At 43.0% G+C, this 17,209-nt stretch overlaps 2 protein-coding genes across 8 annotated transcripts in view; one reads left to right on the top strand and one right to left on the bottom strand.

The window, feature by feature from the left end:
- The window catches only part of SAMD8 (sterile alpha motif domain containing 8), a 32,951-nt gene that overhangs the window by 2,904 nt on the left and 12,838 nt on the right, over window positions 1–17,209 (top strand). Inside the window, exons 2-4 of one of the 7 annotated variants that reach the window (XM_071748253.1) lie at window positions 1,491–1,642; window positions 10,805–11,954; window positions 14,860–14,890. The gene's annotated coding sequence lies outside the window, so the exon portion shown is untranslated. Of the gene's footprint in view, window positions 1–1,490; window positions 1,643–5,761; window positions 5,924–10,804; window positions 11,955–13,138; window positions 13,286–14,859; window positions 14,891–16,429; window positions 16,676–17,209 lie in introns of those variants that run through there. The other 6 variants (XM_071748258.1, XM_071748252.1, XM_071748251.1 and 3 more) reach the window with 6 other exon arrangements.
- On the bottom strand, window positions 2,578–5,697 carry DUSP13A (dual specificity phosphatase 13A). The gene is made up of 3 exons (XM_071748260.1): window positions 5,384–5,697; window positions 4,894–5,111; window positions 2,578–3,839 (listed from the first exon to the last, which is right to left on the bottom strand). The coding sequence occupies exons 1-3, from the start codon at window positions 5,590–5,592 to the stop codon at window positions 3,616–3,618; spliced, it is 651 nt and encodes a 216-aa protein (XP_071604361.1). The 5' UTR covers window positions 5,593–5,697; the 3' UTR covers window positions 2,578–3,615.

Raw genomic sequence — 17,209 nt, forward strand, 5'->3', positions numbered from 1 at the left:
GAAATAAAAAATCTGCATTATGCAAATCTTCTTAAAAAAAAACCCAACAAACTAACACCAAACCTTGCTGCTTCCCTGCACAGAGCCAGCACAGAGCTCTTCCCTGCTGACTGCCAGCACAGAGCTCTGCCCGTGAAGGAAATGTCAGTCAGTGCAACAGAGACACAGTCCCAGTGCAGTGCTAATAATAAGTTACCAGGAAAGAGGGGACAGCTCATCTTACAGGGGAGTTCAAAGTAAAGACGTGAGAGCAGCTGTCCTGGGCCTCACCAAAGGTCCATCCAGCCCACTGTCCTCCACCTATTGGCTGGAGGTGGATGCCTACAGAAAATAAGAACACACAAGCATGAATTTTGCTGATTTCCAACACTCATCCAGCTGGCTGCAGCTCACCAGCTTCCAGATCTGGCTGGAATTTCTAACTACTTGGTAATCCCTACTGGATTTCTCTTCCATGAAGTTTTCCAGATATCCCTGAATGTTTACAGGCTTTTACCTCTGTAGCAAGGCCTTACTGCAAGGCTACCAAAGTCCTTCTTGTTTCAGACCTGCCTTCTACTGACTTCCTCTGATGTCCTCAGTTCTGTAACTGGAAAATAAAATTTAAGGAAGTTTCCACTGGAATCTTATATGGCTCCCTTAAAGGTGACACTGTGGTTTTGTGATTGCTTTAAGCATATTTAAGTCTGTAGCTGGGACAGTCCCTTCCATTGTGCTCTCTGCTCACAGACAGACATTTTCAGCCTCAGCTGAACTGGCACTGCTCCTCATGACCCACTTGGTAAGGTGGTTTGGGAAATTGGATCTAGATGAAGATTGCTCCTAAAAGAAACAAAAAAGTTGCTTTTCAGGTCCTCTCCAGAGGGTGCCTAATTCTTCTTTCTGGCATAGACCTTTCCCATGGAAGGAGCCAATTCCTAAGTATGCATTCTGCTGAAGAGTGTATCTGACAAATGTGTTCTTCAGCTTAACACTTTTAAAAAAATGTTGAAAATGGATAAAGGAATTACAGCCAGGTTGAGGAAGGACCCCATGATAAGGCAAGCCTGGAGGAGGAAGGCTTGTGTGTCTCTTTTGGAGGAGATGGAAGGTGATGGGCTCCTGGTCAGGCTGGATCTCCAGGACTGAGTTCCTGCAGGCTGTGGTGCACAGACACTGCAGCATGAGCTTAGGTGCTCTGGCCAGCTCAACAGCTACACAGCTGACCATCAGATACTGAAATATCTTCCAAAATGGGGCCCTCACTCAGCTGGGAGCTAAGAGTCTGTGCCTTTAGTTTCCTGGATTGTGTAGTTTCTGAATGAAGTCAGTATTTTGCTTTTGGTTTGGTTCTTTAGTCCAACTTGCTAAAGCAATCTTTGAAACAACAATTTTCTCACTGATGGTGGAAAACACTGAAGTGCTAATGCCACCTCATTACCTCATGCCACCTCATCACCTGAACTATGGGTAGTGTAAGTTACAGGTGAAACTGTCTCTTTTCTTCCTAGGACATCACAGCAGACAATTTTTGCTGTTTTAAGAAGTTAGAGGACTAATTCTGCTGCTTTTGCTGATGTTGATGGGACTCTTCTTCCCTGAGAAGACCTGGAGTTAAACTCTTTGTAAGGAAGGAAGCAGTACAGGCAGGCAGGAAATACAGGTAACACTAACTCCACAGATTTAAAACACTTCTGTGATTTGCCAGTGCCCTTGAAAAGAGTTTCTGACTAATTCATTCCCTCCACTGGGGCAAATCAGTCTTGCTGTACAAGCTCACTGGTGGCACGGACGCCGTACCCACTCAGCTTTGTGCTGTGCTCTTCTCTACACCTGGTGAAACAATGCTCTCCCAGGATGAGCAGTATCTCTGAGAGCAGGTACTCATAATTTACAGCAGGAGCAGCTTTCACAGCTGTGGCTTTGTGGGACAGATGTTCAGGGGCATGCAAAGCATTATCCCGATGGGAGGTTCTATTAATCTTGCTCACACGTGTCTAATTTTGCCCAGCCATTTAAGATGCATTTCAGATTTTTCTCACATGAATTTCAGATTTTTCAATGCCATGTCTTCAAAAGGTTTCCAGACCAAAACCTACTGTAATGTGGAGTATAAATTATAATGAAATATTAACTGGTATAAATCCCTATTAACTCTAATGGAGAACTTCAAAGCAAACCTGGCTCCTCCTCCACCACCCTGCTGCTTTGTGAGGTATAAAGATTCTCTTGGCACTGTTGGGCTTTAAATGTGATTTTTCTATTTGATCTTTTTACACTCCAATCTCTTCTCTTCCTCTCATCAGTGGAGCTCTTTGGCAAGATTCAGGAAAATCTGAACAGTCAAACAGACCTCTGAAAGGATCTTAAATATGCTTATTTTGCAAAGCATCCATGTACACTGAAATAAGGAGGAATTTCTACCTTCCCATAAGTGCTAGGCAGAAGCAGCGCTCATGTCATAACCTCTCTAAGAATTAAGGATGAAAGGGGTCTGGGAAGGAAGAGGTTCAACTCAGAAATCACCACTATTTAAGTCTTCCAGCCTTGCAAGTCTCCTGCAGCAGAGAGGAAAATGATCAGAGCTGATGCTTCAAATGCAAACAAACAAGCAGAAATTTATTTATTTCATCTGGCAGGGAAGGTTTATAAGGTCAGGTAATCAATAAATCAAAGCAGTAGCAAAGGGCAAAGCTAGGCTGGATTATCACTTTATGGTTCACCACGAGGTAACAAGTTAATTTTCAGGCAGAGCATGAATTCCAAATGCTGTTGCACTATTAAAAATCACATTGGCTTAAGTGCTGATTAACTGGTGATAGAAGAAGTGGCAGCCTCAAAACAGCTTAAAATAATTTGCATCAATCAGGCCTAGCCATTGATGTAAGCTAACTTCTCACCTGATCTTCAGCCAGGAATGATTCCAAGCCACTTAGAAATAATTTGGGATAATTTGGAGGGAGAGTGAACTGATGAGTTGTTCAAGCTTACAAAATACTCTGAAGATCTGACATTTGATGATCCTGACATACTGATATCCTCAATACACTACATAATATCCCATATCTTGCTGAAAACATAATTTATCCAAGAAAAGGTTTGTGGGTTTGCTGACCCAGAGACTGCAGAGAAAGCTGCACCAAAGTTTATTCTGCTGGTGCAGGTCTTTGGGCTGTCACAGCTTTCTCTAACACTGCAATATTTAGCAGACCAGTCAAAGGGGAGCTTTTTTTTCTGTAGCACTGCCTGAGCTTTTAAAAAATTGAAACTTGAAACAATTGAGGCCTGAAACACAAGAAGCTTTTTTTTTTATGAGAAGATGCACATGGGCACTGGGACTGAATTGAGGGAGCTGGTTATGTTCCATTCCCAAGGAAAGGGGACTCAAACATCCTGTGCAGCCAGATGGAATTATTGAACTTGCCTCTGGCCTCAGCACAAACCAGCAGCACACAGTGCTGATGTTGGTTGTGCTGCTCTTGGAGGAGGAGCTGGGCTATCAGAGTTAATGCATTTATAGTTCTGTTGACTTTTTTTTTCTTTGATGCAGAATTTTCTTCATTTTTTTTTTCAACATCTGTACGATGGCTGTGAAGGCTGAAACTCAGAGCTGGGAATGTGAACTGGTTTGCCCTCTCAGCAGCCTTTCTGAGAGGCCTTTTCTGAGCCTTTCTTTTGCCGTAGCTGAACATCCAGAGTTTGCAGGTGTTTGAGAAAGCCACGGTTGGGTGAAATCCAGCGATGTTCCTTCACTGTTTTGATGGCTTCAACCAGTGGGAGGTGGTGATTTATCATGAGATAAGCTAGGACTAAGGCAGCAGACCTGCTCACTCCCACTGCACAATGTACCAAAATTTTAGCTGGTTAAAAAAGGAAAAAAAAAAGAAATTAAAACGGTTACCGTAGAAGAGAAGCAGTACAGTGGATGAAGTTTCATTTAAAGGGAAACTGAACCCCTTCTAACTTCCCCAGCTTGTCAGAGTAAAACTGCAAACATGATGTATTTCTTACCCTTCTGACAGATCACATGAACTGCTATCAATTAAGTTTAATTTGTAATTGGTATGAGAAGTGCCACGAGATCCCAACCTGATATCAGAAACATTTGTTTCATTGTTCCACTTCTTGGAAGTAGTTGTTCTGTTGTGAGAAAGAGGAAAATCAGACTCAGTGGCTTCAGAGGGATTTACTAAAGTGAGGAAGATCTGGCCTGAAAGGATGGCACCTACACATTAGCCACCAAAAGAAATGACTGGCCTAGTAACATTGCATAAGAAGGCAATTTGCTGTGACTGTAATTCTCTTTTGAAGGCAGAACTTGTGATGCAGACTGAGACAGCTCCATTAATGTCAGTTTACTCATGCTAAGAAATGGTCTTTTATGTAATACAGGTTAATGAGGATTTCATTGCATCAGTGCCAAGCAGCTCAGTCTCTTGTGCAATGTGCTATAAATCATCTTGGGTGAGGGTAAAACTTCTCCTCAGGGGCACAGCCCTGCAGGCACTTGTTCACACACAATGCTCACCTTCAATATATGAGCTTCATGCAGTTGGTGGCTGTAGAAATCAGTACTTTGGTCTCTTTATTAATTTCTTCTTACAAATACAGATGCCATAAGAGGGTCTCAAAAGAGGGTGTCCATTTTAACTGTAGCTGTTTGCTTCCCCCTTTTTGAACCAGCCTTTCCTTCCAGATATTTTTTCTCTCTACTCTGCCTCCTCTCCTCTCTGCCCCTGTCTCTCTCATCCCTTTTCTCACAACAGCTTCTTGTGACCTAGTGAGAGCTGCACCCATGTACCCACCACTCCCTCCTCCTGCCATGCAGGTGGCAGGAGACACCATAGGGACTTCTCCACCACCCACCTCTTCTGAGAGGCTGACAAAAAAATGCAACCAAAGATGATTTTGTACCTCCTGGGGTGTTCAAGGCGTTGTGGATAAACTGGGCAGCAGAGAAAAAGAACTGGCTTATGTCAAAGCTTGGGAGGTCATGGGCTGGGACACCGTAGTAAGCAATGGTTGCTCCATAGAAGTCTTGGCCCCCCTGGCTGTACGTGGTGCCGTGGGCAGCATTTAAAACATGGGTCACACCCATCTTCCACAAAACAAATCTGTTGTGAGCTGTTACTCTGAGGAAAAAACAAACACAGACACACGGAGATGGGCAGAGAGACAGATATTGGTGGAGGCAGAAGCCCAGGGACTGCATCTCCTGAGCCATCTGAATTGTTTCTCAGGGCTGACCCAGAAGCAAGTGCCAGCTTAGTCATCATCTGATTTTGGAAACTGTTCTGTCTGCAGCATAAATGATGGCAATTAGCAAAACGAGGAGCTGTCTGAAGCTGAGGCATGATAACAGACAGAGGGAACTGCAGACATGTGCCCATGGAGCTGTACTTACAGGTCTCCTAAGAAGAGGTTGGGCCACACTTCATCCACATGGTTGCAAGAAGGCCGCCCGGTGTTGAGGAGCTGCTCGATTTCTTTAAGGGAGGGGACATCCTCCATACAAGTCCCACTGCCTTTGGGTCCCCCAGGGCCCAGCCCCTCTGCCCCAGACATGCTGGGAGGCAGGGACAGAGCTGGGGCAGGGTGCTGGGGTGCTGCCATCGTGAGGAGATGAGCTGGGGCAGGTGCCAGGCAGCAGCTCCCACTGCCAGCCACAACGTCCCCTCAGCCCTGGGCTGGCTGCTGACAGACACAGCCAGGTGGAACAGATGCAAGGAGCAAAAGTGGCTTTACTGGTGCCTCACTGGTTGCTGTTCCCTCCCCAGAGCCACCTTGCCCTGTCACATAGCCCCCTGCCTACTGGATGGCCACCAAGGCATGGCCACCACTGGTCCTCAATGCAGCAGTCAGCAGGATCTGCCTGTTCTTCACAAGGGATTAAAGGCCCAGCAGGAACCTGTCCAGTGCAAGAAAAGTGGAAACTCTCTCCCAAGTAAGAACTGTCTCCCACTTATCTTGAGGTGCTTAAAAACATAGCTCTGAAAGGGATCAAAAGGCACCAGCAAGTCCTACCAGCACAGTCACTGGGATGTTAAACACCAAGTGGGTGATGATGTCTTGCTTGTCACCAATAATCTAGAGAAATGTATTTCCTGAATCTGCTGCTGTCTCACTGTGTAAAATGAGCCTAAGTGAACGTTACAAATTTAATCTTTCCTCTGGCTGTCACTGCTTTCATCAGTGTGTTCATACAATACACCTGCCACACGTTGTGTGATACCTCCCTCTGATGAAGGAACAAAGAACTCCAGGATAATGGTTGCCAGGTGAAACTTGTAAGCTTACTGAGTTACTTTAGAGAGGAAGGGATGGTGAGACACTGACTGGAGACCCATGGTGTCAAATTGTAATCCCAGTGGGCCCTTTCAAGCAGAGCAGTGCCTGCCATGGGTGATGGAGATACAGAGTAAAACACGAGATGCTGATGTTTTTTGTAAGCCTGGCAGCTGACAGAGTGGTTTCTCTACCAAAGAAGCTGAGAAGAGAAGGTGACCCAGGAGGAGAAGCTTGCTGCTGATATTATCCCCCATAGAAGAAAGGTGATGAATGGGAAGAGCCCTTGTTCAGGTCTGAACCACCTTTTTTTGTAATTTACTGTGATAAAGAGGATTTTTGGTCTATTTTGTTTTATTGAGAGACATATCATGGTGACCTGTTTGAAAGCAGGTATTAAAGTCTGGGCTAATTACTTATACTTAGGAGTACTTGGGGCAAGAGATCACCCTAACACAAAGCAATAGTTTCTAGAATCAGAGGGCAAACATTAAATGCAAGGAAAAACCAAAAAAAAAGGAGTGCATACATGATTAAAGTTTTACTTCAGGCACTACATACATGTCCTTAACATGCTACCCTGTTTTTCTGTTTAGTTCTTTTTTCCTTTGATAAACTAATGCTTTTAAAGCTGATTGATTTGTGCTGATGAATGAGGAAAAACTGACTGAGCAGGTAAAGTTGTTTAATTCAGTTTACTTTTCTCAGGTTTCTGGGTGGAGGCTTAAGCTGAGGCTTTGCTAGCAGTTTTTTTAAAAAATGCAAGCCCAGCCCTTTTGTTGCCAATCAAGTTCTATCAGAAATGTGTCAGCTGAGTTTAATTCTGGCCCTTTTCAGCTGTAAAGCTGCCTCTACCTCAAATGCATTGACTGTTCCTGCAGCACTTTCTTTTATCCTTGTGTCAACATTCAGGGAAAGGCCATGATTCTCTGATTTTGTGAAGAATTGTCCTTTTTTTTTAGTTTGTCTAAAAGGAACCTGCATGTGAATGCTAAAGAACTATGGAAAGCCTAAATTTAGCTTTATTCTCAAATTTGGCAGGACCTTCCTTCCAGGTGTAACTTTTTGTCCAAATGGATTCAACTCTCCACAGCTTTGCTTCTTTCCTGACCCTTTACAGGATACTAAGGATGGATTTTAAAGGAACAAACTGATGTATGGACACACTGAATAGAGGCTAAATCACCTTTCTCTGCAGACTTTTTGAGATTTCAAAATTCTGGACATTCTCCTGGCTGTTGGGATGCTGGGCAGTTCTAACACAAACATATATGTTCAATTTTATATGATCTTAAAATAGCTGTAGCTTCAGTTGAATGTTATGCATGATTAATTCCAGAGCACTCAACAGAAGGCATTTTTAATCACTGGGCTGTGCCTTTTTGATGACTTTGTAGGTAGCACTTGGTGCAATAATCTAAATCAAACATTCCCTGAGTAATAATGCATTAGGTGGCAACAGTCTAAGCTGCCATGGAGCCCTCTGGGAGCTCACAGTGTGGCACTGCCAGGAAAATGTGCAGCATTTAAGACAGGACATTGATGGAAGCTCTTCCACTGAACATTCTGGTAAGGGTACTAACTGATCCTGTGTCTGTGACACCTTTCCATCCCTCTATGAAAACTGGGCCCAAATCAGACTTCTTTCACATATCTTGAAAGAAAAAAAAAAAAAAAAAAAAAAAAAAATTTCTAGGTAAAACATTACAGAAAGTTGAGCTAGTGTAAACAAACACCACTTTACAGACACAGTCATCTCCCACTGCAAAAGTTCTCATTTCACCCAGGATTTGGTTTTGGGGATAGTTGGCCACTGAAGATGAGTTGAGCTAATTGAATTCTGGCACATTTAGGTCAATGCTAAGTGAGACAGAGTTCTCTGGTGTTCTACAACCTCAATGTCTTTTTAACATTGAACAATTTTGATTAGCACATGGAGTTTACTCTTTTTCTATTTTTTTTCTTCCCCTCTAATAAACTTCTATTCTGCCTTGAGAAGTACTAATGTTCACTAATTTGATTAGTTCTTAGGCATTCTGTCTCTTTTTCTTCCATTATGAGAATAAGAAGTTTGAAGAGAAAAACTTCCATGCTTGGCAGCTCACACATGAGTGCTCTCAGTATGCTTCAACTCAAGTACAGAGACTACAAAGAAACTGTAAGGCAGGACCTGAGATGAACCATGCCCAAAGTCCCAGAAAAACAAGGAAAAACCCCCGTGATTTAGATCAATCACCACTTCTAGTGAAACATCCCCCTTGCCATGTTGTATTTTTTGCTGGAGGAGAATTTTCATAAGCAATTCACTCTCTGTTCAGCTGGGGCCTTTCTTTCCTCTATGCTGTCTTGAGAATTATTTGAGATGGCTTATTGCAAATTATTAAATGCTAACAGTATTATTTATTGGCAGTGTTTAAAAAAGCCAAACCATTACATTAACACATCTAATTTTCCTTTGCTGTATAATATATCATAACTGGAGCTGGCTGGGGAATTTCAATACAAATTTTCCTTTTCTTTTTTATTAAGTGTCAGTCTGAACATTGAATTAATACAGCTATGTGAACTGAATAAATTGTTTTCAATCTAAAGGTGCATCCAGTGTGATCACAAGTTTTAACAACTTTTTTTTCTTGGCAATATGCAGTAGTTTTAAAAATATCTATAGCATGTAATTTGTCATAAATTCTCAGACTGACATGTCAGCATTGGCACTGCCTGTCAAACTTACATCAATGCCTTCATGCCACATGGCATGAAGTGACATAACTCAAAGTGATGGAATGAGGCTTATTGGGAATTTCTGTTAAATAAAGCACCAGCTCTTTAGATAATTCACCTCTTTTGAAGAACATCAAATGTTAGCAAGGAGTAGTTTTCAGCTTTGAAGTGCAGTGGCTAAGCAGCTATTCCATGACTACTTTCATTTCAGAGTTACAAATATTAAATTTTGCTCTTTATCACTTTTCCATCCAAGCTAATTTGGTCATTTTAAAAATATTTGGCCAGGCTGTGTACACCTGTCCTTCACTTTTACTGTGGATGTCACCCTTGCCCAAGGGTTCACTGCATGGAAACCTCCTGTAGATATAAAGGACCTTGGGGCCTGTAAACTGGATTCACTTGTATATTTAACTACATCTCATTTTCCAGCCAGGACTTCTAAAGCCTGGAGGCTGAATTCCTGAAGTCATTTTGAAGTGGATTGCTGGTCTTGCTAAGAGCAGTGTAAAGAAACAGGATCAGGAAAGTTCTGCTTTCAGTTTGGCTTCCTTCCTGTGATCTGCTCTCATGTTTATGTTAAAAATAAAATAAAATAACAAAACCAAAACAGAGAACAAAGCTGTAGCACTCGGAACAATGCAGCATTTTCCTGACACCTCCCATGGAAAGGCCAAGAATGAGATCCTGAAAGGCTGAGTTAGCTCCAGGACTGTCCTTGAGACACTGACCCAGTGACCGCTGCCAAGACAGCTCTGTCGCCTGCTATGGTTATTTCTTCAGCAGTTTTTAATTTCATTTTTTACTTATTTTTACATTTTTACCTTCAGGCACATGCACACACAACAATCTATTGCAACTTGTACCAACTCAGCCCCCAGACTGTGCAAAATTTGTGATTGACTGGCAGCTGGTGAAGAAAAGTTCCTAGCAGAAAAAACAAAGAATGAATGTGTCAGAGAAGCACCAAGTATTATTTAACTGAATTGCCTTCCTTTCCTGTAAGTTTGTTTTCCTTCTCAGATAACCACTAGTTATTTTGCATATGAATTTGTGGACCTGGAGTAAGCAAAATTACCTCAGCTTCCAGCCATGGAAAGGAAAGGGCTGCAAAGACTGAAGTTGCACCTAATTCCTTCACTGTTTGCAGAGGCTGCTGAACTGGCAAAGGAAGTGGAATAATCCCTCTCACTTCAGCAGCTCCTTTGGGAAACTCCACATCAACTGGTTTATAGAAATAAAAGCAGGATGGAACAGATTGCTGAGAGATAAGCATCTTTGAACCAGGGTCAGGGCATGTGGTAATAAGCAGGAGTTCTTACAGCTTGTTTCTCTTCTGAATACCCAGTATTTAAAATACATGGAGCCCATTACAAATGAGATTGTGCAGTTGTGGATGTTTGCTTTAGATTACTCTGTGATTTGCACCTGGATGTAGCTATGAAGCATTTTAATTTCCTTGCTTCACTGTAGCTGCATGTGGGTAAGGGTTGCAAAAGATCTTTTTTTATTTTTCCCCCTTTGTGAAGAAAGGAGGCCAAATCCTTTGAAAAGGCCATTGCCATTAACTTAATGGAGCTATGCTGGCACACATTTTTTTTCACTTCAACCCAAGCAACAACTTAAGAGTTATCTTGGACCTCACAGTAATTACATCACCCACAAAGCAAATTCTGAATGTTTTTCAGACTGCATTATGCTGCTGCAGAGGGCTGGCTGCTACCACAGGGAGCTGATATACAAAACAGATTTATTTCTGGAGTGATTTGTTTCTGATTTGTCTCTCTCCTTCTAACCCATCCCTTTGTATTATTTATAGGTTATGGAGTGCCTGAAGTTACAGTGTCTTGTTGAAGCTTTCAGAAGTTATTAACGTGCTCTTCACATCCATGCATTGCATCACCTTGAAGAAAAAAACTGAGTGAGTGCTGCCAGCCAGCTGACAGCTTTCAGATTTTCCTACAGACATCAGAAACGAATAACGGTGAGGAAAAAAAAATCCATCCGAAGATAAATGTTGTGCAACAACTGCTTGATACAATAATTGACAGTCTGAGGGTCATGCAAGTTTTCTCTGCCCTTAAGGATGAGAATATTTTCATGACTACACGAGTGAGTTTTTAAATTATGGCAGGACCACTCTCTGTGTTTATTAATTTCTCATTAAAAACAACAACAACAAAAAAGAAAAATTCTGTTTACTGTGGTTAAAAAACTTCCACCTCTTTCTCACATCAAGGTTGTACTGCAGCACTTCCCAGTGACTGGTGGAAAGATTGTACTGTAAAAAAACAAAAACAAAACCATAATTTCTTTCAGAAGAAGTTTTATATTTTCACCATGGTTTAAGCACGGTCTGATTTTCTTCAGTTAGAAAAAAATGCAATTAGAAAATCAAGACACCCTGGGCTCCTCCGTGCAGCTGATCCTCGCTGGGATCGTGGAAGACTTCCTCATTTCTTATGGACTTATTTCCTCCCTAAAATTTGCTACCCACCGCCGAGGGATTCTTCCGATTGTCTCTCCCAGTTCAGAAGAGTTGTGACCCCCCTTCCATCTATTTCAAGACGATTTTCACCCCCACTGGGGCACCCCAAGGAGCCGCTTGCAGGGCCCTCACGAAGAGGACACCGGACTGGGACGCTTCCCGCAAAGCCCCGCTCGGGACCCACCAAATCCTCGGGGTTCTGCCGACCGCGAATCCCCTCCCAGGGCGGCAGAGAGCGCCGGGGGGCCCGCAGCCTTTCTGAAAAGAACTAAAACTGCTTAATTTGCTTTCCGGGCTGCCGGAAGCCACCTCCCCCGCTTCCCCGCCCCTTCCGCCGCCCTCCTGGCGCTGCGGGGCCGCCGCTTCCGGACGGGTGATGGGGGTGGCGGTGGCCGCCGCCGCCGCCGCTGCTGCAGTCAGGGAGGGAGCGCAGGAGCCGCCGCCCCGGGCCCGGGAGCTGCTGGAGCTGTCCCGGACCCAGGTGAGGTGGGGTGAGAGGTGGAAAGGGTGGGGGTCGCTGCCCCTCTCCCCCAGCCCGGCGGGCACAGCGCCGAGAGCCGCCCCGAGGTGAGGAGCGGTCCCCGGGCGCTGCCCCCCGGGGTCGGGGAGCGGTGCGGGAAAGGAAGGGAAGGGGGGGGTTTGGTTGGGGTTGGGTGTGCTGAGGGAAAGAGAAGCCTCATCTACCGCAGGAGGGGGTGGGAAGCCGCCTGGATCCTCGGTTTGCACTGAAATCCGCCCTCAAATGCGGTTTTCTGTCACGGAGGCGGCTCTGGAAGTGCCAGCATCCCCTTCCCCACCACCTTCCCCGGGGGTGCGGGTACGAGATGCTGCGGGAAGCAGTCTGCAGAAAGCTGGAAATCCCCCCCCCCCCCTCCCCTGTTCCTCCATGGAGGCATTTCGTTTGGTTGATTTTTTTTTTTTTTTTTTTTTTTTTCCGATTTCTTTCGGTGAACTTGGTAAATTTTCTCCTGCAGGGCGGTAAAACCCTCAGTAGCAGGCAGAGGGGGTGTGTGTGTGTGTGTGTGTGTGCGCGCGCGTGTGTGTGTGTGTGTGTGTGTTGATGCTGCTGCTCTTTGTAGCAGGCAGGTGGTTTGGTTTCCCCGACCTGTGTCAGCCTCACCGTGTCTGGAAAGCTTGTGCTTCGTGCCAGCCTTCCAGCTGGGTGTCAGACCAGTGGTACCCAGGGCAAGGGTACTTCTTACTTTTCAGTAAAAGAAGTTTGGTTTGGTTTGGTTTTTTTTCAGCAGGAGGGATTTGCTAACTAACAGGGCAGGATGGAGAAGCAGGGTTGAGGGTTTGCAGGCGTGTGCTGTTGGGATTTTCAGGATGGAGTGGAGGAGGGACAGGGTTTGGGTGAGTTTAAGGCGTGTGTGTGTGTAGAAATTTGAAACTGTGGAAGCTGTAGCCACTCGGCCTCTGACATCCCCCTTGCTAATGCATCAGGTGGCCTCGCAGAGTGGTTGCTTGTTGCTGTTTTTAATAATAAGAGTGAGTTTTCTCAACTCCACGAGTTAACGGGAGAGGAGGCAGTGTAAATGCTGACATGTTTTGTAACCGGAGCTGAGCACTCTCACGGGCTTTGTATTTGATGCTTCAGTTTGCAAAAGTCATTTTTTCAGGGGTGCAGCACTCGTTCTGTGCTCTGGGCAGCCCTGATGGAAGATTCCACTCGTGTCTGTGCCACCTCCACAGAGCAGCTGATCGTGCTGTCTCCTGGAGTGGCAAGAACTTGGTGAGACATTTCCTGGCACTTAAATGTACATTTTAATCTCCCCCTGGTTGGCAGGGAATGCCTGCTGCCGGATGGTGGAGGTAAGGACATGCCTGTGGTCTTGTTCTTCCTTTTGCTTTCTGTGGTGCAGAAAACAAGTGGATTGTGGCAAAGGGATTTTTATACCCAGTGGAAGGAAATGCTTTTCAAAGTTCTTAAAGCTTTTGCTGTGCAAGTGCTATATAAATGTGAAGGAAGCGTTCTGTAGGTTTGTAAAGAACAAGGATTTTAATTTAGCTTGTTTCCTATTCTATGTGATCTTCTTGCTGTCTGATTGGGGTTTTTTTTTGTACAATAAAATTAAAAACAGAGCTTGGTCTGAACGTTGCAATCTTTAGGGCTCTGTGCTGTAGCTTTTCGTTCTGCAGAGCTCAGTTTTGCAGCCACTAAGTTGGTTGAGATCCATAAACCATGGTACCATATTATAAATATTCATTTGACAATCACATAGCTTTTGTTGTTGTTTTTTTTTTTTTAATTTAATGTATCTAAGATAAAGAAGGCTTCTAAATTTTCACTAGAGCAGGAAAATCAGGTTGTAAATGCTTGCAGAGAGCTAAAAACAGTTTTCCTTCAGATACTGTTCTGGTATTAGTGTGGATGGAGAGTTGGTTCATGTCTTCCCCTATTTCCAGTGGAAGATGAGGGTGTGGGAAGAAAAGAAAGAAGGAAAGAAAGGGGAAAAGCAAATCTGAACTATTTTACTGTTAAGTTATATAAGGATATAGAGCAGCAAATATGCTGTTAAGAGCTGGAGGTACTGGTTCTTGGAGGCAAGTACTTGACACTTGACATTTATCATGTGAAAAGTTCAAGCTCTTGTACAAATATTAACAAAATACTGTGAATTGCATCCTGAAATTGTTTAAAAATCACTTATGTGTGGCTTGAATTACAGTGGTAGGATAAAAGTGTTTTGTTAGCTGGTTGGTGGAGCAGGAGTTGAACCTCTCTTAGTGTTCACTTGAGTATAATACAACCCATTTGGTTTAATGAGGTGTAAGAGTCCAGGAGGAGTGTGTATTCTGTTCAACTTGCTTGTAACTCCACTTCGTGGTTTCTAAGACAAATATGTTGAGCTTCCAAGACTTTCTGCTCTCAGTTTTGCATGGTGGCATTCCAAGAAGACTCTTCTAAGTATATGGAGCTACTCTTTGGTTTTACAGGATCAGCTTTCTGTTTTTTCCACAATGCAGCACTTTAGTAAATAATTCTGGAAAAGCACACCTTCCTTGATGGCTTAAAACCATCAAGAATGTAAGAAAATTCAACACGTAAGAAATTCAACAAGTGTTACTTTATGAGATTTTTTTTTTAATCTTATCTACATAAATACCACTAGCATCTTGGAGTAAAGATATTGCTGATAATCTCACTTCTTTAGAGAAAACTGATGGCAAAGTCACTAAGTAAAACTGAATGCAAGTTTTACAGGAATATTTCAGATCATTGTATGCTTGCTTCAGAAAAATACCCAGTGTTTTGATCTTGTGGTAGGGATTGTGCTGTGTTTGGTTGGTTTCATATATAGCATGGGAGCTGTTGTATTAAAAAACCCTTGACAATCATGTATTGTTTTGACAAGTGTTTTTTTTTTTCTCTTTTTGTTTACAAGATACTGGACTGTATATGGTGGCATTTAGAAGGTAAGGATTAAGTCATTGCATACTCTACAGCAATGAAACCTTTGCTGCTATTTGCTTAAAATAACCACTGAAGAATGTGGAGTTTTCAGGAAGAGCAAGTGACCAGCTTCTGATGCAAGACAGACTTGGGATGCATAACAAGGCAGTGCTGTATGTTCTTTTTCCAGCACTGCATTACTAAGTGTGTGACAGTAGCCTTATTATTGCAGGCTGGCTCAGTGCACATTTTTCTCTGGGTTTTTTTTTTTTTGGTTTTTTTTTTTTTTTAAGCTGTGCAGCCAAGGTCTCAAACCCAGGGCTTGTCCACATTGCAAACCAGAAAATCTTTTCACCCTCCCACCCTGAGATCTCTGATGTTCTGGTGGACCCAGCGAAGGAGGGGCTGAGCTGGAATTTCCTATCTTCAAACTTCCATCTTGAAACCTTTTGCAAAGAAATGTAGGTTAGATCACTTGAGATCTGATACTTCTTGGGCCTCCTTCCTAAAATTCCTCTCAAGGGTGGTGAGAATTAAACTGAACTGCAAAAAAAAAAAAAAAACCAAAAAAAACAAACCCAAGAGGCATGTCAGTGAGGAGAGCCACAGGCTCTGCCAGGCACATGTGGGCAGGTGCTGAAGCAGTAATGGTGCTGGTGGTGTTTTGCATGTGTGTCTGGAATAAACAAATCCAGTCATCCTTCTGCTAACTGCTGAGAACATCACTGGGATCTTATTCAGCCCCTTCCACTAGGATTCTGGTGTGATCAAGCTGGGTTTCTGTAATGGGATCACAGGCTAATGTTAGAAATTTATCAATGTTATCAAGTTATAATTCTATTTATATGATAAATATTATATTTATATGATAAATATTGCATTTATATTATAAACATCACATTTGTATTATAAATATTGTGTTTGTATTAGAGATGTTTATATTATGAATGTTATAAATATTTGTATAATAATAATTACATCGTTACCCTTTTCTTTGGCTAGGGTAGTGATAATTATATTCAGCCTTCCACATTTTTACCTCAGTATACTGACTCAAAGCCTGTATGGTAGGAGAGTCAGGGACTTAGTGACTGGCAGCAAATCAGGAGAGGAAAACATGACTGAGTTGTGGAGAATTGTTTGGAGAGTTTGTTTTTACCAGAGGTATATTTAAATATGGAAAATTACTATGCTAACTATGCTGAGGGTATGCTCAGCCTCTCAGAGGGACCTCTTTTCTTAAAATGCCCTAACCAAATTGTAGAAATGTTCATGGCTCATAAAGCAGCACTTTTCTTTGAAGAAAATAAATAGTCATACAAGTGAAGCTGATACTCAGTTGTGTTCATGGAACTGAAAGGCTGTGGGAGGAAAAAGGGAAACGGGACATGTGATGCTGATGAGCTGACTAAATATAAAGTCAGAGTGGCAGGGAAGTAATCAACCAGCTAGCTGTGCACATTGCTGAGGTCAGGCAAAAAGTATATTTTGCCCTCTGACGCAGAAGTCTGCTTGCTTTGTGTTCATCATGAGTGTTGTTCAGCAGGAAATAATGTTATCCATGACTGGGTTCAGCAATAAAAGCAGGAATGCAGAAGGCAAAGTAGTTATCACTGCTCTTTTAGAAGACACATAGGGTTATCTGGGTGACTTGGGAGTCAGTCTCCTGGTGCAGGTACTGTTAGAAATGTTTTGTAGCATTCTTCAGCTTGGAAGATGGACAGAGGCAGTTGGGCACAGAGATTGGGGAGCTTAGACTTTTAGAGAAAGTGCTTTTTTCCCCTTAAGCCACAAGTGACACTGAGTAAGTCTGGAGCTTGTGTTTTGTGTGCTTGTTCCTATTATTGATTTCTTTGTCTTTCCCAGGTGGTTAAATGTCTTGTCTTTGGCAGTGTTTAAAACCAGGAGCAGATGCAATCAGGTGCATCTTAAGGTTAACGTAGACTTTCTCTTAGGTTCCACCCTTTCAGTAGTGACCTTGGATGTGTGTGCTTACTCAGTGTTGTAAGGTCACTTTTATTGCATGTCTGGTAAGGGTTGATTTTTATTCCTACACTAGCAGATGAGGAAATACTAGGGTGGTGTTAGGCTACTTCTTGACTTGTGACAAATGAATTCTCGTAGCTTCGGGAGAGTTTCCTGCTTTTGCCTTCAGAAGTTGCTTAGGTGAGAAGATAAACCAGTAAGTTGAGTTTATTTCTAGTGAGTCTAAATTTGCTGCTTTTAGAAAACTTGTGATGATTACAGTATTACGAAAAACTTTGTGAATAACAGGTTTTTTCAGTATTTCATCTGTATTTTTGAATGAGGAAAGCTGGGTGTCCAGGTACGCATCTCAAGTT

Source organism: Heliangelus exortis, chromosome 7 (genome assembly GCF_036169615.1).
Source record: "Heliangelus exortis chromosome 7, bHelExo1.hap1, whole genome shotgun sequence".
Classification (NCBI taxonomy): Eukaryota; Metazoa; Chordata; class Aves; order Apodiformes; family Trochilidae; genus Heliangelus; species Heliangelus exortis.